We start from the raw sequence: 27,524 nt of genomic DNA, 5'->3' as shown, positions 1-27,524 counted from the left end.
TACATTTTAGGAAAAACGGTGTTTACGCACGGCTCCTATGTTGGAATATTCACTGCCAGAAGAACAATTTATGTTATTTAAAGGTAGAAGATTTTCTTCTGCAACGTAAGTTTTCTTAGCTTTGTACATGAACAATGTGCAATTAATTACTTTGTATTTAAAATTTATTTACATTTAAACTAAAACTTAAGACAATTGATTAAACAATATTTAAAAGTAAACTATAACTTAAGGCAAATAATTAAAAATATTTGAATGTAAAAGATTGAACTGACTTTGAAATATGAAAATGTTTCATTATTTTCTTATATTTTTAAGTGTCAAAATAACTTTTTATTACTTTTTCAAAACATTTAAACTGAAACTAAAAAAGAAATAAACAATATTTGAATGCAACAGATTAAACTGATGTTAAATAGAAAAATTAGTCATTCTTTAATTGTATTTTTATGTGTCTATTTTTTTTTTTAATATTCAAGGTAGAATTTAAAACAATAAAATTAAAAGAGCATTTGAGTGTAAAAGATTGATCTGATGTTAAAGTTTCCAAGTTAGATTTTTATGTATATAAAATATGTAATTTTAGTTAGTTTAAATTATTTAAAGTTTTCTTCATTGATTACCATTTTTGATAGTAATTCATTGTAGTTCCAAGAATTCGAAATTTTATATTATATATACAGTCAACTCTCGGTAACTCAAAATCCCAAGGGACCAGTTAAAAGTTCAAGTTATTGGTAGCTCGAGTTATGAGAAATTTCCACAACAGTCTCAAGAGTTTGGGACCCAATAAAAACAGAGGTAAAGGAATATTCGAGTTATGAGCTTTAAGTTATCAAAATCCAGCTGTGTGTGTGTATATATATATATATATAGAGAGAGAGAGAGAGCATTGGGTTCGCTATGGGGGGCGGAGATTAGTGGAATTGTAAGATTCTGAAAAATATGAAGCTAAAATGTATTTTTAAAGCTGAAAATTTGAAAAATTTCGGGGGGAAACCCCCAGACCCCCTCCTTGCTTACATAGAATAATAAAACCTTTTTTTTTTTTGCGTTTGTTGGGGGGGGGGGGGTGACACCTCAAATCACCGTCCTGGGTGTCACCCGTGTTAGGTACGCCACTGTGTATGTATTTTAAATGCAAATATTTTTCAATTTTGAAACCTTGTTTTCTTGTTCTTTTTTTTTAGTTTTATCAAACTGCTCCCCTATTCAAATAAAAAGCAACATTTCTATTTCTAGTGATGAAAGATTGAAAACAATTTTCCTCTCCTCAAACACTGTCCTGTTTTATCCTGGTCCTGAAGCTGTGAGTTTGGAAGAACTCCCAAATGTAGAAGTGGCAAATAGTTCTTACAACATAATCATACTAGATGGAACCTGGCCTCAAGCAAAATCTCTGTATGCCAACTGTAAAGAATTAAAGAATGTAAAGCAAGTAAGAATTTAATTTACAGCTTCTTTAAAAAAAATCTCTTTTTCAGAAGTGCACTATGTTAATAATACTGTCACACCAGGGGCGGCATTTCAGCATTTCATTTGGGGGGTCGAGTTTCTTAATTATGTATTACTACAGTGCGGTACAAAACATATCTTAGCTAACAGGGAGTGGTCATAAAATCGGTTTACTATTAATAAAAATTTGTGTTTGGAAACAAAATTTCAATTCATTTCCTAATAAGTTATCTTACAAAACATTTCGATACTAAAGTTTTTAAACCTCTTGGAAAAGTTTTAACGCATGATTTTTCGAATTCGGAAGAGCAGGGAATTGTGTTACTAATCTGTCAGTGCTCAGTGTCGTGCTGTTTTGCCAATACAACTAAATAAAAAATGTTTTTTTTTTTTTTTTTTTTTGCCCATTGTGTTTCGAAAATAATTTTCTAACCTCTTGAGACAAAAAAATCTTTCTCTACTAGCTGAGCTGATTGGAATAGTTAAAATATAATTGAAGTAACAAAGTTATGTACGAAAACACTTCAAAATCACCCAGGAAACTTCAAAAATTGTGAGGGGCTTTTCATCATTGAATAAGCTAGTCTCGTCGGCGCTTCAGCTTCAATGAGATGTCATCTGCATCCAGCTCTATTATTCATTATTCCAGACTGATGAGTCCATAACAAGGACAAAACTGCAGTCTATGGATGTGATAACCGGTCTGTCGGTATATTGCTTGTAATTTTTCTTGCCTAATGCTAAAAATTTTACTCATAATTGAAACATTTTATTTTTCGTTTTCAACGTCCAATCCAGATAATATAGAGCCAACCATACAGAAAAATAATTATCATCAAATCTTGTGTTAATTTCATTCGAAACTGAATATAGATTACTTCATACAAAATATTTAAAAAACAATGTTTGATTTTTTTTTTTGTTTTCGCTTCGCCTTTTTAAAACTGGCTCGGAGGAAGAATTTTTTTGAAAGCTTTCACGATTGATTGAAATATGCATTTATATAAAATCTAGTTTCAGTTTCAATTATAGATCGAGCTATATTAGTATGCTGCACAGATCAATTGTAGATTGAACTGTGGTTTGAATAGTCCAAAAATTAAGAGTAGCAGATTGAAGATGTTTTGATAGAGTAAAGCATTTTTTAAAAACTTTCATCAATACAAATAAATTGAATAAAAATTCTAATGATGTCATACATGGTAAAGGGCATGAGCTTTTTCACCATTGAAAGAATCGTTTTGCAATAATTCTTTCAGTCGTCAAATCACTGCTTTGAAGTTATAGAGAAATAATTTTATGGTTTTAACTCTTGAAGACCATCTTCTGTCACGCCGAGATTGCATAATTACAGAGCCCCATAAAAGGTATTTGTTGATATGTTTTTTTTTTAATTCAATAATCATATGCATTTTTAAAAAGTTTCTATGATAGCATATAATGCATTGAGCAGCTGAAACGTGTTTCGAGCAGAAGAAAGCGATAAACACTCATCAAATAAATATACACTTAAAAAATAAACGTAAAAGTGATTGTAAAATATCAAGGTATTTTCTTGTGAAAACCATGCAGCCACACCACTTTGCACGAGCCTCTCATGTTGGACATACCATCATTACACTTGGCACGCAAGTATGAAATATTTAGTTAAAATGAAGAAATGTCTTTTTTAGTTAAAATAAACCATGGTTCTCTATCACTTTTCTATGTTCTGCAAAGGCCGGAAAATACTTCATGAATTTAAGTCATCATCCAAATAACGAAAAACACTTTTTCTATTCTGGGAATGCATTGAGTTTCATCAAATATTTACTGGGAACTAGCAAGATTTTTTAAAATGAACATTGATTTCCGATTTACATAAATTGAATTCACCCATTTTCTATCATTTTGCTTATAAAACTTGGGGGTGCGACCGCCCCCTCTTGACCCCCCTATTTGCCGCCCCTGAGTCACACCTCATTAATTTGAATGTTGCTTAAAACAAATTACTCCTAAGATGAATTACATTTGCGATCTGTTGTTGTATTTACACATAACTATTTATTGTTTATAAGATAAGACATACTATGGTTAAGTCAAATTAGTTTTCAAGGTCTCTTTGAATTTTTACAAATTTATTCAATTGTAATTTTAAAAACCTTTTTAAATTTTTACAAACAACAGCATTTTAAGACTTATTCCGAAAAATAAAATTGAAAAATAAATGAAATTGTAAACATAGTAATAAAATTGTCAGAAAAAAATAAAACTCATTTAAGCTAGAATAAAACCTGATGTGAAAAAAAAAATCAAATTTACATGAAAATTGAAGAATTTGTATTTAAAAGTTAAAACACAAATTTTAGATTTGATTTGTGATGCAAGGATTATGAGCCAACTGATATGCTGCTGGTGCTGTAAGAACAATACTCGAAATTATATTATTCCGTAGTGAATTTCATTGGAGTTGCACAATAAAATTATTCAGATATCACTTTTAATTTTAGAAGCATGAAGAGAAGTCCGGAGGAGTGCCCTATTAAAGAAATTCTCCCAATTGCCTGTTTTATCTTGTTAAAAATACAGAGTCTTTCTGGAGGAGATATTCAAAGTAGTTTAAGGGCCTAGGCCATTAGAATGCTATTAACCTGATCTTTTGAAGCCTCAAATTCATGACAAAGTTTTGCTGCCAGCGTGATATTTTTATCTATCACACATGGCCACCCCTCAGTCTTCAGGTCAAAGGAAAACCTTCAACCATTCTGTCATTGCCGATGCGAGACGATCGGGATTTGTTTTTACGTGTATAAGAACGAAACAGTACCAAACATAAACTGGTAGCGAAAAGAACTTATTAGTTTTAAAAAATAGTATTAAGACATATATGCATAATTTATAGCCTATGTCACTCACTAAAAATGCACCTTTCACATGTCGAAAGAGTTTTTCAAATAATTGCAGTGGTTCCGAAGATTACCTCAAATATATAAACACAAAAATCTGCTCTCTCACTTTATAATATTAATATAGATATATCTGAACAAAACTGGTGTTTTACATTCATCTAAATTTGCTGCAGTTTTAATTGCAATTTTAAATTCATATTTCAACTACAGACAATAGAAATAATTTAAATTTATTTTTCTCTTAAAAGACTCTCTTTTAGTCTTACAAAGCCTATCTAATGCAGTGGGCGCCGGTAAATTGAATCAGTATTTGATTGAATCAACCGCTTCAATGAATCAAATTGTCAAAAACTGAATAAAATCCAGCTTTGTTAAAATAGCCATTTTGTTGAATTAGCCGCTTCACAGAATCAAAACTATTTAGAACAAAGGTAATTCACATAAGCGATGGCAACTGTATAACAAACAAATTTTTTTGTTAGAATAAAATATTTATTTTTCTGTAAGTGAATAGGCACTTTTTATGGCCTTGTTTGTTGTCGCAATTTTGTAATTTTTCAACATGTGTGACTAAACGAAGGAGAGGGGGAGGGGGCAGGGACTGATTTTCGGCGGGGCATTCAGGGCCTGGGCCCAGGGCACCAAATTTCTGTTATCAAATACTTTTTTTTAGAGACCAGTTTTCACGACCTCCAACTAAAGGGAACAAAAAATATAAGACAAAGAAGCAAGTGCTTTGGTAGGACATGCAGATGATAGTGAAAAAAGACAGAAAAATACTCCAAAATAGTTTTATGATGGACAATGTGAAGAAGTCATATTAGACTCTAAGCAAAGTTTCAAGGTTTCCTGTTTTTATGTAATCTGTGATAATTTGATTACAAAACTAAAATTCAGAATGTCAGCCTATGATGGCATAGTAAAGAAATTTTCTTGCTTGTTTGAATATGACAAGCAAAATATTCGAGAAAGTGCAAAAGATCTTCAATAATCTTACTCCTGTGATTTAGAGGAATCTTTTCCTGATGAATTTATTCATATTAATTCAGTCATCAAAAAATTAAAGTTCAATCATTGAAAAGTTTTAAAAAATCCATAAACTTGGTGTAATGAACATTTTTGCCAATGTACATATAGCCCTGAAATTGTTTTTACTTTGCCAATCTCCAATTGTAGTGGAGAACGATCACTTTCACTATTGAAGAGAATTAAGTATCTTTGTGTTTACTCATTTCTGATAGTAAATTATCTTCATTAGCTCTATTATCAATAGAAGGAAGTTTGACCACAAAACTTGACTATGAGGACATAATAGATGAATTTACTACAAGAAAACAAAGGAGAAAGTATATAAAGAATCATTGATGTGCAGAAAGCACATTATGATTTACCTTTTGTATCAGTTTCAACATCTGTGATTATAAAATGTTTTCTAACATGAAAACCATAAATTTATTTTAGATTAATATTAAATTATTTCTTTGCAAAACTTCTTAATTATTCACTTTTTTTGTATGAAATTGATATTTTCAAGTTTCCTTCTAATCAAAATAATATCCAACACTTACCTTCATGTATTTTTTTTGTGTGGGGGGGGCACCATATTTGTCAGTGCCCCAGGGCACCCAGGTGTATAAATCGGTCCCTGGGGAAGGGGGGTGTACTAAATTTTAGGTTGCTTTGTTTATTTTCAAAGTAAAATATACTTCTCATGTGTATTTTAATTGAAAACATCTTTTATTCTTCGATCCAAAATATTTTTTTCAGGTACAAATAAATTCCAAATTAGCTAGTGAATATGTAATTCGAACTCAGCCCACTGAAAAAGCATTATCAACTGTTGAGACAGCTGCAGTGGCTCTTGCATGTTTAGAAGCCAAACCATATCTGAAAGAAGTAAGTGAATAATTTAAATTTTTTAGCAGTATTAATTTTATGCATTTTAAATAGGAAAAAAGCAAAAGGGTAACTGGGCTTCATTTATCATGAGTAATCAGTAAAAGCTAAAAATAAGTTATGTTTAAGTGAAAAAAAGCAATGAAATGTAAGTAATTAAGACTTTGTTTCATACTACTAAGTAGTTTCTTTTCATAGTCTGATATACATAGTCAAATTTAGTTTTATAACACTGGATTTTCAATGAAGCTAGCTTCCCACCTTAAATACAGTAGACCCTCGTTTTACACGGGTTTATTTTACGCATATGCAGCAATGGAAATTGATAAAACTTTCTCCTCTTTCAAAATCCAAACTCCTGAGATAGCGGATTACATGTTATATTTACACGTAATACTTGCAATATCGTAGTTCAGACAATATTTTTTCAGTTAAAAAATGTTTATTAATATTCATTGCCCATGTGTCATCTATGCGACGCTTGACTATTTCTAGATGAAGCTATTGTATTGCCCACATTTTTAACATCATTACATTTACATCTACATAAATAAAACAAAGAATATTTATGTATGTTTGTTTATATGTTCTCTATACAAATTCAGTTTACATCGGATCTTGACCAAATTTTGGCAGGGAGGTACTTGGGCACCCAAAAAGGAACATGGGGGAGGGGGGTACCCATCGAGACTCCCCGCCCTGCTCCACCCGAAGGCTTTTCAGGGAACTAGCTAAAGCTAGGGAGTCTCTCGTCGTCTAACCACAAGTATGATGCCAGCCAGCGATCCGGCTGCGTTCCTCTGTTTTATTATGAGTGATTTACAGAGCTACCGGTCGGAACGGTAGTGTAATATTACAGAAACTCTTGGTTAAATGATAATATTAACAGGACGTTGCCAGCCGCTATGCTGGCGGTGCTAGGAATTAACACTGCCTACGAGTAGGAGTTACATATCCGGTCCCAGCTCCGGGTAACCAGGCGCAGTCTTCTTCTGTTGGCTGTCCTCAGTGTTGTCAAGTTTGGGTCTTCATCCGTCACGTTCAGAAGGTTGTCTAAGTAAATTTATTCAAGAATTTTTGATTTGAAGAATGATTATTTTGACGGGAAATTTTAGTCTTTTTGTTTGTTTTTTTCCTCTGATTGAAACCTAATTGTTGAACATGCATCACTTGACATAACTTTTATTTTCTACACTGTACAAAGCCTGGCAACAGAGCTAGTTTATAAATAAATGTAAATTAATCACAAGTAACATTTTATTAATTTCTCTTTTTTTTTTTGAAATTGACAAAGTTTATGAAAATACTATTTTCTTAATTTTTTGAAGTAAGTTGTGGGTTGGCCATCCCTTTGTTAAAACACACCTTACAATTATGAGAAAGTTGCATGTATAAGCTGCATTTTATATTAATGTACAATTCTTATTTGTTGCATTTTAGGTTTTGCTTCAGCCATTAAAAGCATTGTGTGGCTTTCAACTCGCTCACGGAGCTCTTACCCACCAAAGCAAAGAATTCTTAATTAAAAATGGACTACATAAATCTCAAACAAAATATTTACTTCCTCAGCAAGAATATCTTTTGTGAATAAAAGCCTTCTAAATATTTTTCATGTGCATATTATTTCTCAACCTGTGTATATATTAAAATTATTTTGATCTTTCTCCTCGTTTTTTTTTTTTTATTATTATTATTATTATTATTATTATTATTATCCTAATTTCTGTACCTCAGAGCCAGAGGAACATAGGTCACATTATGATAATTTTACAAAATACTTTTTTCTGGCTCATACAAAAGATGGGATGCACGCTCTTTTAATCCTGGTTAGAAAATTGAAAGGTTTTATTTTTCATATGTTCGCATGGCTCGATGCAGAATAGGCTTCTACATACAATGCACTAATAAACAGAAAATATCAAATTTTGGACTTTTCGTCTTTTTGGCTCTGAGGTACAAATTTGACATTTAAAGTTGTGTATGCCTTTTGTTTACCTATATTTGAAACAAGAAAAAAAAAGTTTAGAACATGGCTGCCAAAAAATATTAAAATTACAGTTGCTAGCTAAGTCATTACATACTTGGAAATTTGAATTTTCAATTCAGGCTTCATAACAATTGCCTGAAATTCATTGAAAATTAAATAGTGTTGTAGTTGGAAAAGAAGAAATTGGGAAAGTACACCTTTTTATAGGGTGGTGCTTGAAAATAATTTTTTTTTGCAATTTAAGCATTGGATGATAAAAAGGTCTCTTAACTATTCCCCCCACAAAAAGGAAACAAATCATAGGAAAAATTATAGAATGATAAAGGGAAAAAAAAGGAAAATTGCCAGTCGTAAGAGAAACTTCATGCTTGTAGAGTATACATCTTTAATTTCCCCTTCCTAGATTTCAGCTTTTGGTGCCCCGCTGGAGCCCAAAGATGGGATCTAGCTTTTTTTACAATTCAAGCATCAATTCAAGTACAAACATCAGCAGCTCTATTGGAATTTGAAATGTTGTTGCTAATGACATATGGGTTTCGATTTAAGGTTTAGAATCAAAAACCTGAAAATATATTTGTTAATATACAGGGTGTTCCGTTTTAACATGCAAAAACCTCTATTTTCGCAACCGTTAGTCCTAGATGCATACTTCCAATTGCAAAAATGTTCAAAATCAGATGCACAGTTTAGGTAATAAAAGTTTGAAGCAAAATTAAAAATGAATCAAAAAATACAAAATATAACTTTTATATGGGCCCTAGGTCCCCTAACTTATATTTAGAGAAATAATCTCTATTGAATATTATTACTGACACAAAAAATTTGACATTTACGCGACCAAAACTCAAGGAGATATTCCAGTATAAAGTCTTAAGGGACCATACAGAAGATACGATAGGAACTTATCTCCCTTTCAGAAGAATGACAGGTTGTCAAAGTAAAAAAAAAACAAGGTATTTATATTTTTCACTGCTATTCAAAAATTCATGCAAATGTTTTGCGGTGATACGCAAAAACACACTGCAAAATCTTGAACAATTTGAAAAACCACACTCTGCACACACATAATTTTAAACACTTGTTAACTGCTATATTTTCGCCCAAAAGGCGCCCTGAGGGTGAGTGTAAGTCACAAAACTTGGTGTTTCATATTTCTTCATATCTCCATGAATATTAGTCCAGTGTTCATACTCTATGTGGATGAAAAAATTCCATGACTTTTCCAAGACTTTTTCATGACTTCAATGAAAATGTTCATGACCTTGTTACACAAAGAGAATAGCACTATTTAATCTCAAACTTGGTAATATTTAGAAATGAGCATTAGCAAAACGTCTATATGAATGCCACAGCCTCATTGAAGCACTTACTCGTAATAGAAAAAATATTAGTGCACACTTAAAAAACTAAACTATTCTTATTTATCCTCATCATATAACTTTAAGTAAAGTCAAAATGCAGTGAAGTGAATATGATGATGCTTAAATGTCTGATATTTTTTTTTAAACAGGTAGAATGATATTGAATGGGACAAAGGTTGAATGAGTCATCCCTAAGTTTCAATAAATTTGCTTCAAAAGTTACCTTTTAGTGTCAACAGTGCCTTTAATCATCTACGTAACTTGACAGTAGTTTGGTTCTCTAAAGTAAAGCTACATAGTTTAGTTCTTTATGTTTCTAAACCAGATCTCTTTTGAAAAAACCATTCAGTAATGAATCAATCTTCTGATTCAAAAGTGTTATTGTTTTGTTTACAAATTTGCATATTTTCAAATGCATTTAAATTAATAAGTTTAGAAATTCCAGAACACGTTTAATTACCGACATTGAACGTAGCAGTGGGTCACATGGATTAGTTTTGCGTGCCATATGTTGGGCAATACTGTTTTAGAGCATTAGAATTCCTCTTCTTTAAGATAAACTCTGATAAATTTAATAATAAAGTCCTTACGAGTGATGGTATCGAACTCGCATGCAATCGAATTGTTTTTTTTTTTTTTTGAGTGGGCGTGGCAAAACTAAGAACGTGAAATTCTGCTACTACAGAATATGAAATATAGAAGTTTTGAAAATAACAGAAAATTCGAAATAAGTGATGTCCAGGCAGTAAAATCACATCGCAAAAAATGGCGAGCGGCTGCAACAGAAGTGGATGCAATGAAATTTCAAAATTCAGATTTGATTTTTGGTTCGTTCAATTTTCCACTTTTAATAGCTTTTATGTGCTATACTGTTAAATCACTCAAGATTTCTAATGCTCCTTTAATTACTGTTCCTTTCTCTTTTTCCAAGACATTTTTCCATGACTTTTCCAGGTCTGAAATTTGTTATTTTTTTTCCATGACTTTCCAGGATTTCCATGACCCGTACGAACCCTGTTAGTCGTACTAATTTGAAACTTTTTGTGGGAATTGTTTTTTAATGGAGAGTATTTTCCTAAATATAAGTTAGGGGACATGGGGCCCGTATAAAATGTTAAATTTTGTATTTTTTGACTCATTTTTATTTTCACGTCAAACTTTCAAAATCTCAACCCTGCATCTGATTTTGAACATTTTTGCAATTGGAAGTATACATCTAGGACTAATGGTTGTGAAAACAGAGGTCTTGCAGGTTAAAACGGAATGTCCTGTAGAGAGCAAAACATTAAATATCCAAACAGAAAACATTAAAAATCATTATTTATTTACTTTAAACATCAATCATTAAACACCATCCTTTTTCCTTGAAATTGAACATTTTTACTTTCTTTCAACTTCCTTTTTGCTTCCCAGGAAGGATGGATTGGGAGACTTTCACTTAACTTTTCTGAAATTAAAAAAAATATCTGTACAAAAATCAGGCATTTAAACACTCAATAATTTTAAAAACCTCAGGTGGCAGAAATGAAGTGACAATGGAAAGAAAGTCTTTCTTCACAACAAAAACTTTGTACTAAAAGGCATTTATTAAATAAATAAAATGGTTTTTTTTTTCTTATTTAAATAAGTGAAACATGTTGTGAAAAAAATATTGTAAAAAGACATGTAGTATCTACTTCTACTACCTTGTATCGCTGGAGCAGTCCTATTGATGCCAAATAATAATGATTCAAAAAAAATCAGACTAGAAAGAAAATTTAAAAAGTCACCCTGCTTTAAAAATTTTCACTTTCAATAAAGCCGACAGAAACACAGGATGTTCCAGAAATAACTCCCTTTTCCATGAAAGCAATGTATTGATTTCTTTTACAGGTGTTTGTGAAGAAAAGGTCCCCTTAGGTGAAATAATGGCCATCCTTTCCTGTAAACAATGAGCAAATATGAGGCTACTTCGCACAAGTTCAGACAAACCAGTGGATGAAAAAGGTCCTGGACTAGAAATTCCTCTGATTTCGTTCATAAACACCATAATCTGTGAGTGGTCGTGACCTTAGGTGGCTGTTCACGGTATTTTTGCTGGTGCAGCTGAACAGTGCCCAGATGTAGAGGGAGCAAGCCTTTGCCCCAGGCGGCAAATTCACTCTATTTCTGATGAAACTCACATCTATAAATAAAACCTTTGAGAAAGATGGATAAGGGTAGCAGTTTCATGTTTTAGTCCCAGTTCAGAAATATTGTTGATGGCACTTCATATGTTTTACCACCCAGTTTCCAGGAAACAATGGCTATTCTTTCTTCTAAGGAGAGCATTTCTTCAAACATTTATGGAAAAATTCAATTCATTAATGTTTTTCTGGAAATGAATTGCTATTTTTAGAAAAAAAAATTCAATGAAGCCTACCAAGGACGTTATCTTTAAACGCGTTTTACTGAAAACTTGAAAATGTTCATTTACATCCCTTTACTTTTTACTGCCTCTCAAATGATTAGAGAGGTATTTTAATGGTTACCCTGGCAGGTAATGATTTAAAGCATGGTTCAAAAATTGCTCAGTAAAGGCTATGAATTGTTTGCTGGCTATTGAAAATGAAGACAAAAAAAATTATATTATTTCAATATAAAGATAATTTTATACTCGCAACATTAATGTGACCATTTACAAAAACAAACTATTCATACAAATTTTACAACATAAGAGCATAATTTTTGTGCCTTTTAAGGCATAAGTTTCTTATACTGTTTCAAACGCAGTCTTAAGAAAATAAAGTCCTATAATGTAACAACAGCTTTATCTGTCACTAAAATTAAAACAGTATACCTGCCAACATCTACCAGTAGATCAGAGGTATCCAACCTTTTTTACTAAGGGCCACATTGTAAATTTTTGGAGGTGAGGTGGGTCAACAATCCAACAATATTAAAAGAATATTTAGTTAATACTAGCTGTTTTTGTTTATTTTACACTAATAAAAATATCAAGGAATATTTTCCTGCCTTGAAAAAAGCTTTAGCTATATCTACGATAACAAGAGTAATATAATATCAGAAAGATTCTTACCTTTCTTCGCATTGGATTTACGTTTGTCTTTTGAATTTGTGTATATCTGTTCTTGAAAACTAGCTTCTCTAAAAAAATATATTTTATGTTAAAAAACATTAATAAAAGGAAAATACAGTTAAATTATATAAACAACACAGGGTATCCATGTATCTAGGCAGTCATAATTGGTGATAGATTTTGAGTTCTAGCGCATACATAAGTGAAGTTTTACCAATGGGATGTAAAATTTACTTGTGTTGGTTTTGTTTTACACTGTTATGAGTAAGTTCAGATTGTTTATGCATTTTCAAAATCTGATCGCTAAAAAAGTCTCCCGATTTTGTTCACAATATGATTATCCCGCCTGGACATTAATAATTTACTGCTTACCATTACTGTAAACCCTTCTTTTCAGCAACTGCAATTAGTGATGTAAAATACCCGGGTATTTATTTTTAGGGGTAAATACCCAGGGTATATACCCGGGTAAATACCCAAAATGGGTAAATACCCGGGTATTTATTTCAAAAATTTATATTCAACTAAAATACTTTTCTGTATGTATTCCATTATGTATATATACAACCAATCATATACAAAACAATAAATTTTTGCCCAAAAATTGTATTTTGATCACATATTTAAAGAATTATTGTGTGAAACAGCTTAGCAATCTAATATGATATTCACATTAAATGTGTTGGATATGCCTAATCAACGTTGATAACCAAATTTCAGATATAAAAAGCCATTCTACAAAAAGAAAAAAAGTTTAACTGGTAACAAAAAGAAAAAGCAAAAATCAATTTTTTAAGGTCCTAGTCTTTTATAACCCAGTAATATATCCCTGCATGACATCAAAATGTAACGAAATGTCGCTCAATTTATTATTACTATTTATTTACCTATATCTTATGCAGAAATTTCCTCCAAACTTAGTTCAATTGTTCAGGTGTATTCTGTATCATGCATATATATATATATATATATATATATATATATATATATATATATACACACACACACATAATATACATAAACATTTAAAATTCATTTAAAATTTTTAATCTTTTATTTTAGGGTTTATGTTTAAAAAAGAAAATAGTCACCTTTTAATACTACCTAAAATATTTTTGCAAAATGCGCAATTACTAGGGGATTTACCCTGCCTTCGGATAAATACCCAAAAAAAATATTTACCTTACCACCCTACAGGGGAACAAATGCAAATGAGCAAGGCAACAGAAAAAAAATTTGCTTTTTTTTTGCTTATTAATGTGAAAACTGTTTCTATATTTTCCATGTTATCACTTAAATATCAATAAAAAAAATAACACCATAGTGTCTTAATAACTTTTCAGTTTATTCTTCCAAACATCCCTCATGCTTCCTTTTTTTTCATTTTGGATATGACTAACCTAGATTGTAATTTTGAAATCCTGAAGTTCATAATGAATTGCTTACACTTCTCCAATTATGACATTGAAAAGAAAGATTCCTTGGTTCACGATATGTTTCTTTCATGATTTCATCAAGTCTTTCAATAAAAAATATTATAAACTGTGTAATACATATGTATATATCAGTTTTACCAATTATTTCATATTCAGATTTTTTTTAAAAAATCTCATTCACTTTTTTGCATTTTTTATAAAATACCCAGTTTTTGGGTATTTACCCAGGCCTTGGGTAAATACCCAAAAAATATTTACCTACCCGCTGGGTATTTACCCGATCCACATCACTAACTGCAATAAAATTATGCATTTATTTTAAATATAAATTCCAATTTTAAACATTTTTGGGTAGACTTGCTCACGGCGTTCTATTTGTCGATGGCAGTCAAACAATGAAATTATTAACTCTACAGCCCATTCGCCTCTATTTTCTCATTTATATCAATTTTCCAGACTTAATAGGAACTAACTTAAAAATTAAACCAAAAAATCACGCCCCTGAGCTTCCACATACATCTCTGATTTCAGCTTTAAAAAAAATTCTGGTTCGTAACGTTATTATCTGCAAATTATAGATGTCAGATTTCTGGAGTCTTCTTTCCATTGCACAATAATCTTTGTAAATCGAAAATGTATTCAAAAACTAAATGTTCAAACGTTCTAAATGTCAAATAAAGAAATTTAGAGGAGCATGAGCATTCAACTCCCATTGAAAAAGGCATTGGGAGGGAAAGGGGCGTGGTGTACTTTGGCACAAATGACGTCAGGTCAATCGGGTTGTTTCTTCTCGCGGCGCTTCTGGGGAAATTACAATGCTTAATAAGTAATTAATTAATTTTTAGAGGGGAAAAAGAATTAGATTTTCGGATTCAGGAGATCATTTTTTATGAGTTAGCATAAAAATTTGGGAAATTTACGAGATGCTGTTGTTGTCCATTCAAAAATTTTCCCATTAGATGGCTCAATACTTTTAAATTTACTATTTTCTTAAAAAACTTTTTACTGTCAATAATTTGATAGTGCTCAAATTTGAGAAAAAATATACTTGGATTCTTAAATTAATGAAAAAAATAAGTTGATTCATCGAAGAAGATAATGAAATAACTTCTAACTTTTAAAAATTTCAAGGATGCAAAAGGATTGAAATCTCCAACATGACATGTAATTTTCGGCGAAGCATTTTATTTCATTGCTTCCAAATGTGTACAAAGCACAATTTTAGTTTCAAAATACTAGTTTAGAAAATTCTTGTGAAAATTTTTCTTTTCTAAAAACATTGAGTCATAGATCAGTGAATTGAAGATACCCTGTAAAAATTTAAAAAGAATTTTAAAAAAAATGGCAGTCTTCTTACCTGTCTTTCATAAATATTTTTGAGCCATTTTTTACATTTTTATTCTGATACATTCCTCTTTTAGGGGAAATATCCAGTTGATCTGTTTGAGAAAATTTTCTTTTAGGAGTCCATCTTGAATCATGTTTAGTATTTTCATACTTAAATTTAAAGTTTTGGGGCATTTTGCTATCTGATGAAAAGTTTCTTCTTTTGTTGAATTCTTGCTTAGATGAATATTTCTCACTGCTTGAATGTGAATTTAAATAGTTATTTTGCAAGCCTAATCTCCGTACAGAACGTGAAGCTTCAAACAAACCATTTTTTAAAGGTCTTTTAGTGTCTGTTTTAACATCAGAAACACTTTCACCTTCTCTTAAAAAGAATGAATCGCTCTCTTGTTCCTCTGGGTTTTCTACATCAGATTCTTCACTACTTTCTGGCTCAATGTCTGAATGTTCATTAACAGATGAATCTAATACAGGTATTTCATCTAAGTCTTTTAATTCTTCTAAATTCAACTGTTTTATGGCTTTCAAATTGTGAGATTTGTTTGAACCTGTTTGTTTGGTTTTTTCTGGGCTGATCGTGCACCTTTTCTTCACTGGTGAATGTTTGGTATGTTCTGTATCAATAGTGTCACTAAGCATTTTGCTTTCACTGTTTTGAAAATTATCTATCCTATTCATATTATACACAACATTCTTTTTCGCTGCATTTTTCAAAAGCAACTCATTTTCGTTCTCTTGGTTGGAACTCTTTGTTACAATTGCAGCAATTGTAGAACTTTCCCCAACCATTTCATTAGAAGACGAATCTTTATCATTTTGAAAGGCGGAAGAATCGTTACCTATATCATCATCAGTATCAGAAGAAGATGATGCAGAAGGTGAAGTTTCACTTTTAGCATTGCGTACATATAATTTCTGCAAATCAGAATTTGATCCTAAACTGTCGATAACCTCAGGCACATTTTCGTTCTGTTCAGAAATTATCTTGTTACTTTTTTCATTTTCAGCATTAGAACATATATTGCTATCACCATCTACAGTACTTGACCTTTCTTGTTCTTCAAAACTTGCTGATAAAAGACAATCTGTTTTTGGTAGAGCCGGATCCGAGTTTTGGGAAAGTAGCTCATCATCAACTTGCAAAAACCTTTTACCATTACTGAGTTTGCGCGGAGATTTATTCAATTTTGATTTTCTTTCTTTTTTCCTTTGCCTCAAATCTGATGCCTTGACACTCTGTTTTGGAGGCTCTTCATTTTGTGTTTTGGTTTTTTCCTCCCATTCTTTTAAACACTCTGGAATTTTAGAAATCAGTTCTTTATTACTAGCATAAAAATTTTCAACCTCTTCCTGAACTGGTTTATAATTTGCCAACATTGATATGCACCTATCTTCTATGGAAGCATTTTTCTAGAAAATGATAAAATAATTAAACCCTTAAATCAAAACAATGAGCAAACATTTTTAACAGCATGCATGATATAAACATAGTATAAATTAACGTACTGTACATTACATTAAAACAAAATATATTCCTTGTAAGATTATAATTTTAAAGAAAAAGTGCACCTTTTTATAAACACATCACATTATTGAGCTAACTGAGCAGTGGCGGCTCATCACTATGAGCCGAGTGGGTCCTGTTCCAAGAAAATTGTAAATAATAAATAACTTCTTAATACAAAAATATTGTTTTGTGTTTCAGTCTCAGAATCAGAATGCTTAATAATGCTGCAGTTAAATGCGATGGCCAAAATGAAAATTAAATGTCAAATATTGTATATAATTTATTTTAGTGGTTAAAGCGGTATATACTCAATTTAGGAAGAAAACACATGCCTACGAGTTAAGCATATTTTGCTACATTTGAGTTGCACATGGAAATTGCTGGACAATTAGCCAGAACATTAAATGTTTGTAATTTGGGTGACTGAGAATGATGTGAGATCAGGGTCACGCCTTTTCTACGTGCAAAGTCATGCGACGCACAACGGAGCTAAAGTCAAAAAGGCGCCGAGCTCTATGAATCAAAAATGCTGCAAATGAAGAGAAATAAACTCAAACTAAAAAAGTAAAATGTAATTCTTCATCAAATCTAATGGCAGCGGTGAAATTATACTGCTCATTGAAACAATTAATCCCTCTCGTGGAGAATCTAAAAGGAAAAATTATTGATTTGTTGCGGAAACCCACTATCTCAGTAAAGTGGGTTTTTTAATTTTCTACGTTTTCTTCAGAAACAAACTAAATATTGATCAATACGCAGAAATATACATCTTGCATTCTGTACAGTATATCAAACATTAGAAATTTAAGCTGCAGAATAGTAGGTTCCTTTTTTTGAAGTACTTATTGAACTAAAATATGCAATAATTATTTCAATCAAATTCTAAGATTTTTTTTTTTTTAAGTGTTACAGTAAAATTCTTTGATTAACTAAAACTGGCCAGCTCTTTTTTAACAGCAGCTCAGTGCGAGGTTTCCAAGAGAAAAAGTCAGATTTCAAAAGTCAATTTCAATCCCCCCCCCCCCTTACATCCGCCCTTACGCGAAATAACATCCAGATATGAAGTAAAAATGTACGCTATGTTCCAAAATTAAAATTGTACAGATTGTTTTTTCCTTTGATAAATTAAATGCCAAATGTATTTTTTACAAAATGTATTTTTTACAATTTACATTTGTCTACAAAATCTCACCTCAGGTTAAGTATTTTTCTTGAACCTTACTGCATAAAGACGCTCAAAAGACATTTGCATGATAGCACCAATCAGGTTTGGCGCAGGCCTGTGTGAGATGGACATTTAACTGTGCCCTTAGCATGGAATTCCAGCCTATCATAACAGCTGAATCCAGTGCTGGATCTACTATTTTTATGCCCTTACCCATCTTTCTTTAAGATTTTCGATCAACTTTCAATGCAAAAAAAAGGGCAAATTTACTGTTTCTTCAGAAGTTGCCTCCCGGGGTGGAGGCCCTGGCTTGCTTCCCCTAAATCAGGCACTGGTTGAATCAGAATAAGAAAAACAAGAGATGTAAAATTTTAGGAAGTTTTGGAGCAAAGGAAAAAAGTTTTTCCAGGAAACATAAGAAAAAATGGAAAAAATTGATTTTTTTCCCCTATAAAATGTAGCTTAAAACAGTTGAACCTGCATACATCGAACTTACACATATTAAAATATATATTTTTTTATATTTTGAATGAAAAAAAGTAAATATTCTAAAAATATTCAAGTTATCTTACTTACCTGCTGAAGAACACTGTTCCAATCTAAAGCTTTAGAAATAGCTAGCTTGCTAATAGAATCTGGTTTCATCTTCTAAAGAAAAAAGAATATAGAGTATAACTTAGATTTATTTAACGATTTCCTCAATTTAATGATACATTTTATTGGTCTAGATTTAATTGCATTGAATGCATATGCTTCTTGATTTAATGATAACTTTTCCCACTCCCTTGACAACTGCTAAACCAGGGTGTTACTGTATTATGAAACAAAAATACAGTAAAAGAAATATTATTACTTTTTAAGCATAAAAATACAACATAAGGCACAAGTTCCCGCCAATGCTGGATAAAAGCATTATGGTAAAATAAGAATAAAAATAGTTCCAAAATGTTGTATTAGATTTACTGATACAGCTAAACTAAATGATAAATATGTTACAGATTAACCAACCGGGTAGGAGGAAATAAGTTTAAATGAAACTGAAGATATTATTCTGGCCTTCTATAGGGGCTATTATTGGTGTCGGTAATGACCCAATTTGCAAAAGTTGCCTCTTTCATGAGGAAATTTACTCACATCCTGTGTGATTCAGGTCTGTCATTTCAAATTTTTTCAGCCAGGATTAAAAGGCACACACTCAATGGGTATATTTTTTGAAAAGCAGTAGAAAATACCCCCACTTATACAAAAAGATATTAATTTCACAAGAACGTCAGAGTGATTCATGACATTCTTACGGGGTGTTTGCTGAATTTTGTTTCAATTACTGGTATGTTTTAGGACTCACGTTTGAGGACTAGTACTGTGACGTCTTGGATCAAGAATAGTATCCGCTTAAACGTGCCGAGCAATTTCTATCAAAAACAACACAAATGGAAACATAGGATAAGACAATTTAAATTTTAAACCAAAAAAAAAAATTATTTACAAATAAAAAATAAATAAAAATGATTTATAAAAAAAATAAAAAATACATTGAAGAGTTTACATTAGTAACATTAGCAAACGAGCCTGTGGTGTGCACTAAAATGCGAATTCACGATTTCATTAGAAACCGGAGATGCTGCAAAACAGAACCTAACAGTTCACTGTCCAAGAGCGATCTGATGAAGCCAGATTTTTTTCAAGAGTCTCTCGAAGAGCAGAGGCCTGTAAACTAAGCCCCTTTAAAATTTCTAATTGGCTGAACACATGGGTGCAAGTTTGGTGATGTGTTCAAGATGGAAAATATTTTGAGCCCCCCCCCCCCTTCCATGCGTGCTTTTTTGGAGCCCTTGAGTAGTCCCACCCCCCCTTCTTAGATTCTCAAAATATAAAATGTGGTAACACTTCAGTATTGTTCAATTTCGCGAAAATTTAGGCTCGTAAGAATAAGTGCTTTCACAGTATTTCAACCTAGTTAATGCAACTGTGTATTTGTACAAAAGATCACTTTCAATGGACACATAATTATGACATCTGTTTTATTTTATTTGCATATTACACTTTTGATATATTTTTTCTGAAAGGAAGTTTTTGTTTTATAGTAAAATATAGTTAATAATGTGGCAATTACACAAAGTTAAAATGCAAACCTGTTACATAATGTAACATTTTCGCTAAAAAAAAAAGTTTTTAGATTTATTTGAATTACTTGGGGGCATCCCATTGATTGCTCCCGGCTAGGATAGGTATTTCCAAATCTGTATGAAAGCGAGAAAAAAGTTACGAAGCTCAAAAAATAAGTCTACTCCAAGTTTAGACCCGAAGGAAATAAATGCTCTTGCTCATTCAACCCTTAATTGCTGCCATCCCCTTCCCCTAAACACATGTTTTTTATTACCCTGAAGACGACTCCATACCCCACCCCATCAGGGGTTAGAGAAATTCGTCTATTGTCACTGGCGGGAGGAGTGGTTAACAGGTCAAGTCGTCAATTTTAGCAAAATTTCCCAGTTTTTCCCTCCCAATTACTCTTATCCTAATTTAAGTATGATTCAAAGAAAAGTATTCCTGAAAAGCCCAAACTTTCAAGAATGACGATTAGTTTTTCAATTTCAGCAAATGTTTGATCTTGAGTATTTATGAAGTTTTTAAACATAAAGCTCCTCTTACTTTGTCAACTCATAAATTTAACTGCCATTTAATATTAAATTTTAACGGAAAATGAAAAATTAAAAAAGGCGCTCCATTTGTGCTGCTGTGAAGAATCTTATGCAGAAATATGATGCAAATATGAAATGCAAATTAGCAATTGGGAGGAAACCTCTCCATTGACTTAACATTGACTTCGAAACTTTTGAGGCTCTCTCCAGCGGCACTTTAACTTCATACTTTTGCAAGCTGAACTCACAATGAAGTTGCAGAAACTGAGCCTGGAAGTTATTTACTGAGTGAAAATTTCTAACCGAAAATCTTAGGAAACTTTTGAGCTGCTAACATGAACAAAATTAACAAATTTACGATAGACGCCATGTATATGACAAAATTGACTTGAGAAAAGTTTCTATCTGCATAAGTAGAAACTACCTAATAAAAAATATATATTAGTAGAAACTGCTACTAATATATATACCAGATTATTCAAAATTCCAGACGGGGCTTCGAAACGCTAGTGTAAAAGAACTAAAATGAATGCAAGAAAAAAGAATATTTGAAGGAGAGAGAAAAATAGTAACTCAAGTTTCATTTATGCCATAAATAAAAATTGTGTCAAGTGATGTATATTCAACAATCAGGCGTAAAAAATAAATTAAAAAAAAAAACATCATGATTTCCTTTCTAAACAATGACGACAGATATTAAAATACTTTTAGGAAATTGAATCCAGAAAGATGGATTTAAAATGCGTAAGCATGGAAACACAAAATAAAATAAGTTTAAGGAATTAAAATGCAAAAGAAAATGGTTCACAATTTGAATGGAATCGAGATTCTTGAAACTTGATTTAAAAAGGCTTGTAACTTTTTTTCCTTTCGAGATAAAAGCTTATTTTTTCGACCATAGGTCGAGTTAGATCTGGAGTAAAAAAGGTCGCTTTTTCCAATGGCGTCAAAAAGAAAGCTGTGGGACAATTCCTTCACTTTTTATTGATTTATTTAATGAAGAAAGTAGTACCTAAATTTCAGCTAAACCTAAAAAAATTTGAGCTAAAAACACAAATAACTCCCACTGTAATAAAGTTAGAGCATTGAAACAAATTGTGTAGAACGCGGAAAATTCTACCCTTTCTAACGATATGTAATATTAATATGTGCAAGTAATTTTTCACCCCCATATTTGAGAATTTATGTGAAAATTGGACGTAAATTGGAATAAAAAAAGAACTATTCATCAAATTTTATTCGAACTGGTCTGCAAACCTTTTCAGGACTTAAATGAACAAACTGAAAATTTCAGCGCAATCGGCCGGGTAGTTCCCGAGTTTTGCGAGTTCAAACACACAGACGCTTTTTGGGGACTTCATTTTATACTATGTAGAGACTTGCCAACCCTCGAAGAAAAAAAAAACAGGAGATTCCACTAGAGGTTTATAGGTGATTCGCCAGCAAAATATCTTCGCAACAGAATTATTAAACTATGCTTTTAAATAACATGAATACTACAGGGTAAGTCAAAATGAATATAGCGATTACAAACGGCTATAACTATTTAATGAAAAAAAAATTGAACGGTAAGATTTTTACACAATGTAGACCGAACTTCAAAATTTTGTGTATATACTAGAGATGAGACGGGCTCAGCCTGGGCTCAGGCTCTAGAATCGAAAATAGGTTTCGGGCTCGGACTCAAGCAAAGATATTCAATCGTCAATCTCCAAACAAATTCACAGAAAATAAGCATTTGCCTACAGTGAGAAAATGAAAGAAACATTCAAATCAGTTCAATCATTGTGAAAATATACCCCCCCCCCAAAAAAAAAAAATTAACGCTTATTTATAGCGTTTTTTTGCGATTACTATTGCAGTATGTCAGAGTCGTGCATTTGAAGAGGAGTATTTTGAGAAAATTTAGAAACTTTTGCTAATGAACTTAACTTTTTTCATTAACAGAGAGATCATGTCAGACTGTAGAAGGCTCGGTTTTTGATGCAAGAAAGTTTCCTTCAGGCTGGGATTTTGGTCCAAGACAATAACACCCGAGCTCGGTTACAAATTTTCGGGCTCGGGCAGACCCGGGCTCTCAAAAAGGAGCCCAAACTCATCTCTAATACGTACGTCAGAGATTTTCTATGTCACTTCCTTTGGTTACACAGACAACATCTAAGCGGTAGTCCATTTCACGCCATACATTCTGAAGCATTCGTTAAGTAATCGATGCAAACGCATTAAAAATGCGTACTTTCAGTTCTACAATTGTGCTGAGCAAGGGAAGCACCTGGTGCTGTGAATAACAATGATAATAAAAGTATATTATGCAAAGTGTGGTAGGAACTGAACCATCACATTCAGTCATGTGCCTAAGAATTCAAATATAGAATATTCGTAACAAATGTGAAAAAAACTAATGTATTTGTCTTTTTTGCTGTAATTATCTTAGATTTTGAACTATTGTAGCTGTAAATCCCAAAGAGCATTATGGATAGGTAACCCTAAACATATATGTTTGTGTATATAAGTTACTCAAAATATTAAACAAAACATCTTATTATTAATATAAAATAAAGTTTTTCAAGCATTATAAACAATCAAAAATATTTACTTTGATCAAAGCAATTTCAGTCAGCAACCGCTCAGCCTTTCGTTTAGCTTTGGATACTTTATTTTCATCCCCTCTGCGTAGTAAACCAAAAATTAAAATATGTTTATATATATACAACACAAAGCACTTGTGTCAAATTACACAAAATAAAAGCAGGTATTTTGAAAAAAAGCTTTTTCTACAGAATTATTGTTAAATAGATGAAAAATAATTAAAATAAAATTAATAAATATTGCGTTCCAAGTGGTTCATCCTTTACCAGTATGAGAAAATATTGCCATTAGTAAGCTGATGTTTCACAGCTATTTAATTCATCTTTTTTGAGAAATTTGAATCCAGTATTTGAAACTATTTGAACCATTTCTTGAGAAAACTATGTAAAAATTAATGCAAGGTCTTTAATTTGAGAAAGAAAGTAAAATCACCTGTAAAAATGTTTCTCTCCATCAGTCAATAAAAATATATAGTTATTACTGGTTGCAAATATAATAGAGTGTTGACTACTGCAAGTTGCAGATTCAGAATTGGGGGCCTGTTGTAGGGCATTTTGGGGGGGGGGGGGGGAGATTGCCTAACATTGACATTTTTTTCATGAGCAGCTTTAAATCTCCGTTGAGGCAGAATTTGAAAAGTTCCAACTTTTTTAATATAAAGGGGGGGGGGGTGCTCAATTATCAGGGCTTTTTTAGGGTTTCAATGAAAAACCAGGGCTTTTTTCAGTGAAATAAAAAACAACAAAACCGTTTCGATGTCATGTTAATCAACACCTTTTTTTTCAATACCTTTTAAGTAAATATAACCAGACTATCTACACACATATTCAGTAAGTTACCGCCATATAGCCAGGGCTAAGGCAGAAATACATGAAATACACTGCCAGCTCAGTCAATTCCACGAAACTGCAGTCCGCGGCTGGAATTGACTGAGCTGGCGGTGTATTTCATGTATCTACACACATTTCAGAGGTTGTTCAAATTTGGACAGAACTGGAAACACAAACTTTGGACGTTCAAAATGACATTATACTGGAACTAGTTACATCAGATAAGAAGTTTTAGAAAAAATTGAGAGAAATAAATTTTTATCCTTGAAAAGTACAGTGCAGAGAAAATAAGATTGTATTGCAGTTCCACATATTATACACAGAACTTATTGTTTTCAAAGACTACAGATTGTGACTTGCAGGTAAGCACATAGACATTTGCTTACTAGCAGAATGTCATCTTCTCTTTAAAATTTAGGGGTTTTTTTTCAAGTAGATTGAATGCAGTTAACTAAGCATTTATTTCACACAAGAATACTAAAACTAAACTTTACATGTTAAAATAGGTTGTCCAACTATTAATTCATCCTGCACAAATTAATGGTGCCTGACTTTCGATCAGTATTCTAAAATGTACTTATGAGCACAAATAAGTAGGGTCAGGTGGGGTAAAATGGGTAGTCAAAATATATGGTTTAAAAAACAAGTTATTTTAAATTAAATTTGCATTTTTTTGAGTTGGACCCTATACTTGGCTGTTCTGAATTCTATTTCACAAAATATATTTTTTCAATAGATTATTTTTCAGTGAGTGGTAAGAGTGGTATTCAAGCCGCATGTTGTCTGCTTAAACTTCTTTCTCCAGCTCCTGATTTTGGAGGAATTTTTATTACTGTGTCATAATTATCTTTAGTTGTACATTTTTGTTGCTGCTTCAACTTATAGGGAAGAAAAAAAAAGATTTTTTTCTATTTTTAACCTCATATTTTGAAAATGGGGTAAAATGGGTATATATGGTTAGGCTTATCATTTCAGCAAGTTGTTTTTAAAAGATACAGCATATTTTGCTTTAAATGAATATCAATTCATTTGTGGTTAATTTAAAATGATTGAAACATAAAAATATGCAATGTTATGATTTTATAAAATAAACTTCGCTGCATCATAATAAATAAAAATAACTTATTCCAGTGTTTGTGTGCACTTAATCACAAAATAACAATTTCCTCAGAATATGCTGAGCCCAACCTGTTGCTGATCATCACATTTGTATTTGATTGCAATACAAATGTGATAATGTACCTTTAAAATTATCGGAACACATCCTCATTTCAATCTGAAAAGTATATGTCACAAAGAATGATTTCATGATCTTATAAAGATTTGAAAAGTGCAATATTGTCAGCAATTTCAACACGAGCTTCAGATTTGACAACTACCTGCATGAGTTACTTAAAACAACTTAAACATGTGCTGGCAAATACAGGAAATATTGACAAAGATGTTTTAGAGAGACTAAGAGTTGAAAGTGAAAAACATAATGAATTAAAAACAAGAAAATAAAGAGGAAAAAGAATGTTTCCCTTCAGAGGAAGTATCTGAAATAGAAACTGCTAAAAATATGCTTATGAAGCAATGTTTAACCACAGGTGCCTGGGTATAAGTATTATACTTAGAGGAAACAAGCAAGAAAGAATTTATTGGCAAATATATGGCTATTGAAGGAAATATTATAAGATGAAATATTTTTTAAAAATCAAGATGGGGGATTTTTTTTATTTTTCCTGTTGTATACGACATAGATTTCACTGAAGAATATCAAATAATAAAACATTTTAATGAGTTACAATTTAACAATAGACCAATTCAAAGAATGACAAGCATGGATATCATATGTTGAAAGAAACCTAATAATCCCCCCCCCCCCCAACCCTTAATATTTTGTCAAATTTACTGTTAGCACTATTTTTGTTTGATTAAATAGTTACACTTTGTTAACTGACTCTTAGGTCTTTACTATCACACCGCATTGAACAAATAATATGCTTTTTTATCATTTAAACTTTAATACCCATTTTACCCCACAAGTTATTCGTTTTCTCCTGTGAGGGGTAAAATGAGAACTATACAAAACGTATAGTCATAATCACCCCTCTCAAAAATAAATTACTGTATCAAATACGTATGAAAATTATTTAATTCTACTCTCAACAAAATGCATACATAAAACAAAAAAAAAATGATAGCACATCTAAAGTCAAATGAAAGCAAGAAGCAATCGTGATTGCTCAAAAATTAATTTGAATTTTGACATCTTGAATTCAAATCATGTTTTTCGTAATCACGAGTGTGTGTGTGTGTGTGTATGTAGGCATGTGGGGGGGGAGTATGTATATGTGTGTAGGCATGTGTGTTTGTGCCTGCGTGCAGGTATGAGTGTGTGGGTAGTTTGTGTATGAGTGTTTGTGTGGGGAGGGGGAATGTGTATGTGTGTGTAGGCATATGTGTTTGTGTCTGTGTGCAGGCATGAGTGTGTGGGTAGGTGTGTGTATGTGTAGGTGTCTGTATGTGTGTGAGTGTGTGTATGTGTATGTAGGTGTATGTATGTGTGTGTGCGTGCGTGTATGTATGAGTGTAAGTGTAGGATATTGACGCAACCTGGAGACTTTGCTTGCTAGAGGAGCAGCATCGTGAGGCGGCCGGTTGACGGTGGTGCTGCAGAGGGTGCTGGTGGGAAAATAAAATGATAGCACATCAAAACAGTCAAATAAAAGCAATAAGCAATCGTGATTGCTCAAAAAATATTAGAAACGAAATATTTTGACAAAAATACTCGAGTGAAAATTTAAAAGTAGGCTATTTCATGCCCATTTTACCCCACCTGACCCTAAAATGTGTCTAATATGTCTAAAAGAGGATTTATTGCAGGAAAATGTTGCAGATTCTGTAGGAAAGTTGTTTGAAAAAAAATCTGATGTCTTGCAGAACAATAAAGCAAGCAATTTGAGAATGTTTATTGTTGGATACTTAAACTTTTCAGATACAGAACAAAAGTTCGGAAATAAAATTCTGGTTTTCGAAATTTCAGAAGTCTAAATAATTTTTTGAATTCTGTCAAAACAATAAAATATCATTTGGATACTCACTTGCGATTTTGTAACAACTTGACTTCTTTGACAAATTTATTTATGACATGAACCTTTGCTTGTTTCACATATTTCCTCATCTGGACGATCTTTATCATTCACCAATTTGGGGAGAGAAAAATAGTAACATAAAGCACGTGAAAACTATTATATAGATTAAATATTTGTCAGAAAATCGTAAGAAGAATAACAACAGGAACATTTACCTGATTGTTAATTTTGATTTTATCCATCGTTAAATTTCCTGGACCATTCCAATCAAACCAACAACCATGCG

The 27,524-nt window shown here is 31.9% G+C and overlaps 2 protein-coding genes across 2 annotated transcripts; one reads left to right on the top strand and one right to left on the bottom strand.

Moving 5' to 3' along the window:
* On the top strand, window positions 1-7,901 carry LOC129227569 (tRNA-uridine aminocarboxypropyltransferase 2-like). The gene is made up of 4 exons (XM_054862151.1): window positions 1-105; window positions 1,243-1,438; window positions 6,111-6,239; window positions 7,680-7,901. Exons 1-4 carry the CDS (start codon window positions 38-40, stop codon window positions 7,824-7,826), a joined length of 540 nt encoding a protein of 179 aa, XP_054718126.1. The 5' UTR covers window positions 1-37; the 3' UTR covers window positions 7,827-7,901.
* LOC129227568 (serum response factor-binding protein 1-like) lies at window positions 6,101-27,524 on the bottom strand. Its single transcript, XM_054862150.1, has 8 exons — window positions 27,454-27,524; window positions 27,248-27,336; window positions 23,339-23,411; window positions 18,677-18,748; window positions 15,439-16,838; window positions 12,646-12,713; window positions 10,917-11,034; window positions 6,101-6,230 (listed from the first exon to the last, which is right to left on the bottom strand). Exons 1-7 carry the CDS (start codon window positions 27,478-27,480, stop codon window positions 10,925-10,927), a joined length of 1,839 nt encoding a protein of 612 aa, XP_054718125.1. The 5' UTR covers window positions 27,481-27,524; the 3' UTR covers window positions 6,101-6,230; window positions 10,917-10,924.

Source organism: Uloborus diversus, chromosome 8 (assembly GCF_026930045.1).
Source record: "Uloborus diversus isolate 005 chromosome 8, Udiv.v.3.1, whole genome shotgun sequence".
Classification (NCBI taxonomy): Eukaryota; Metazoa; Arthropoda; class Arachnida; order Araneae; family Uloboridae; genus Uloborus; species Uloborus diversus.
Note: the sequence above shows the minus strand (reverse complement) of the source record. Positions and strands in the feature narration are given on the sequence as shown.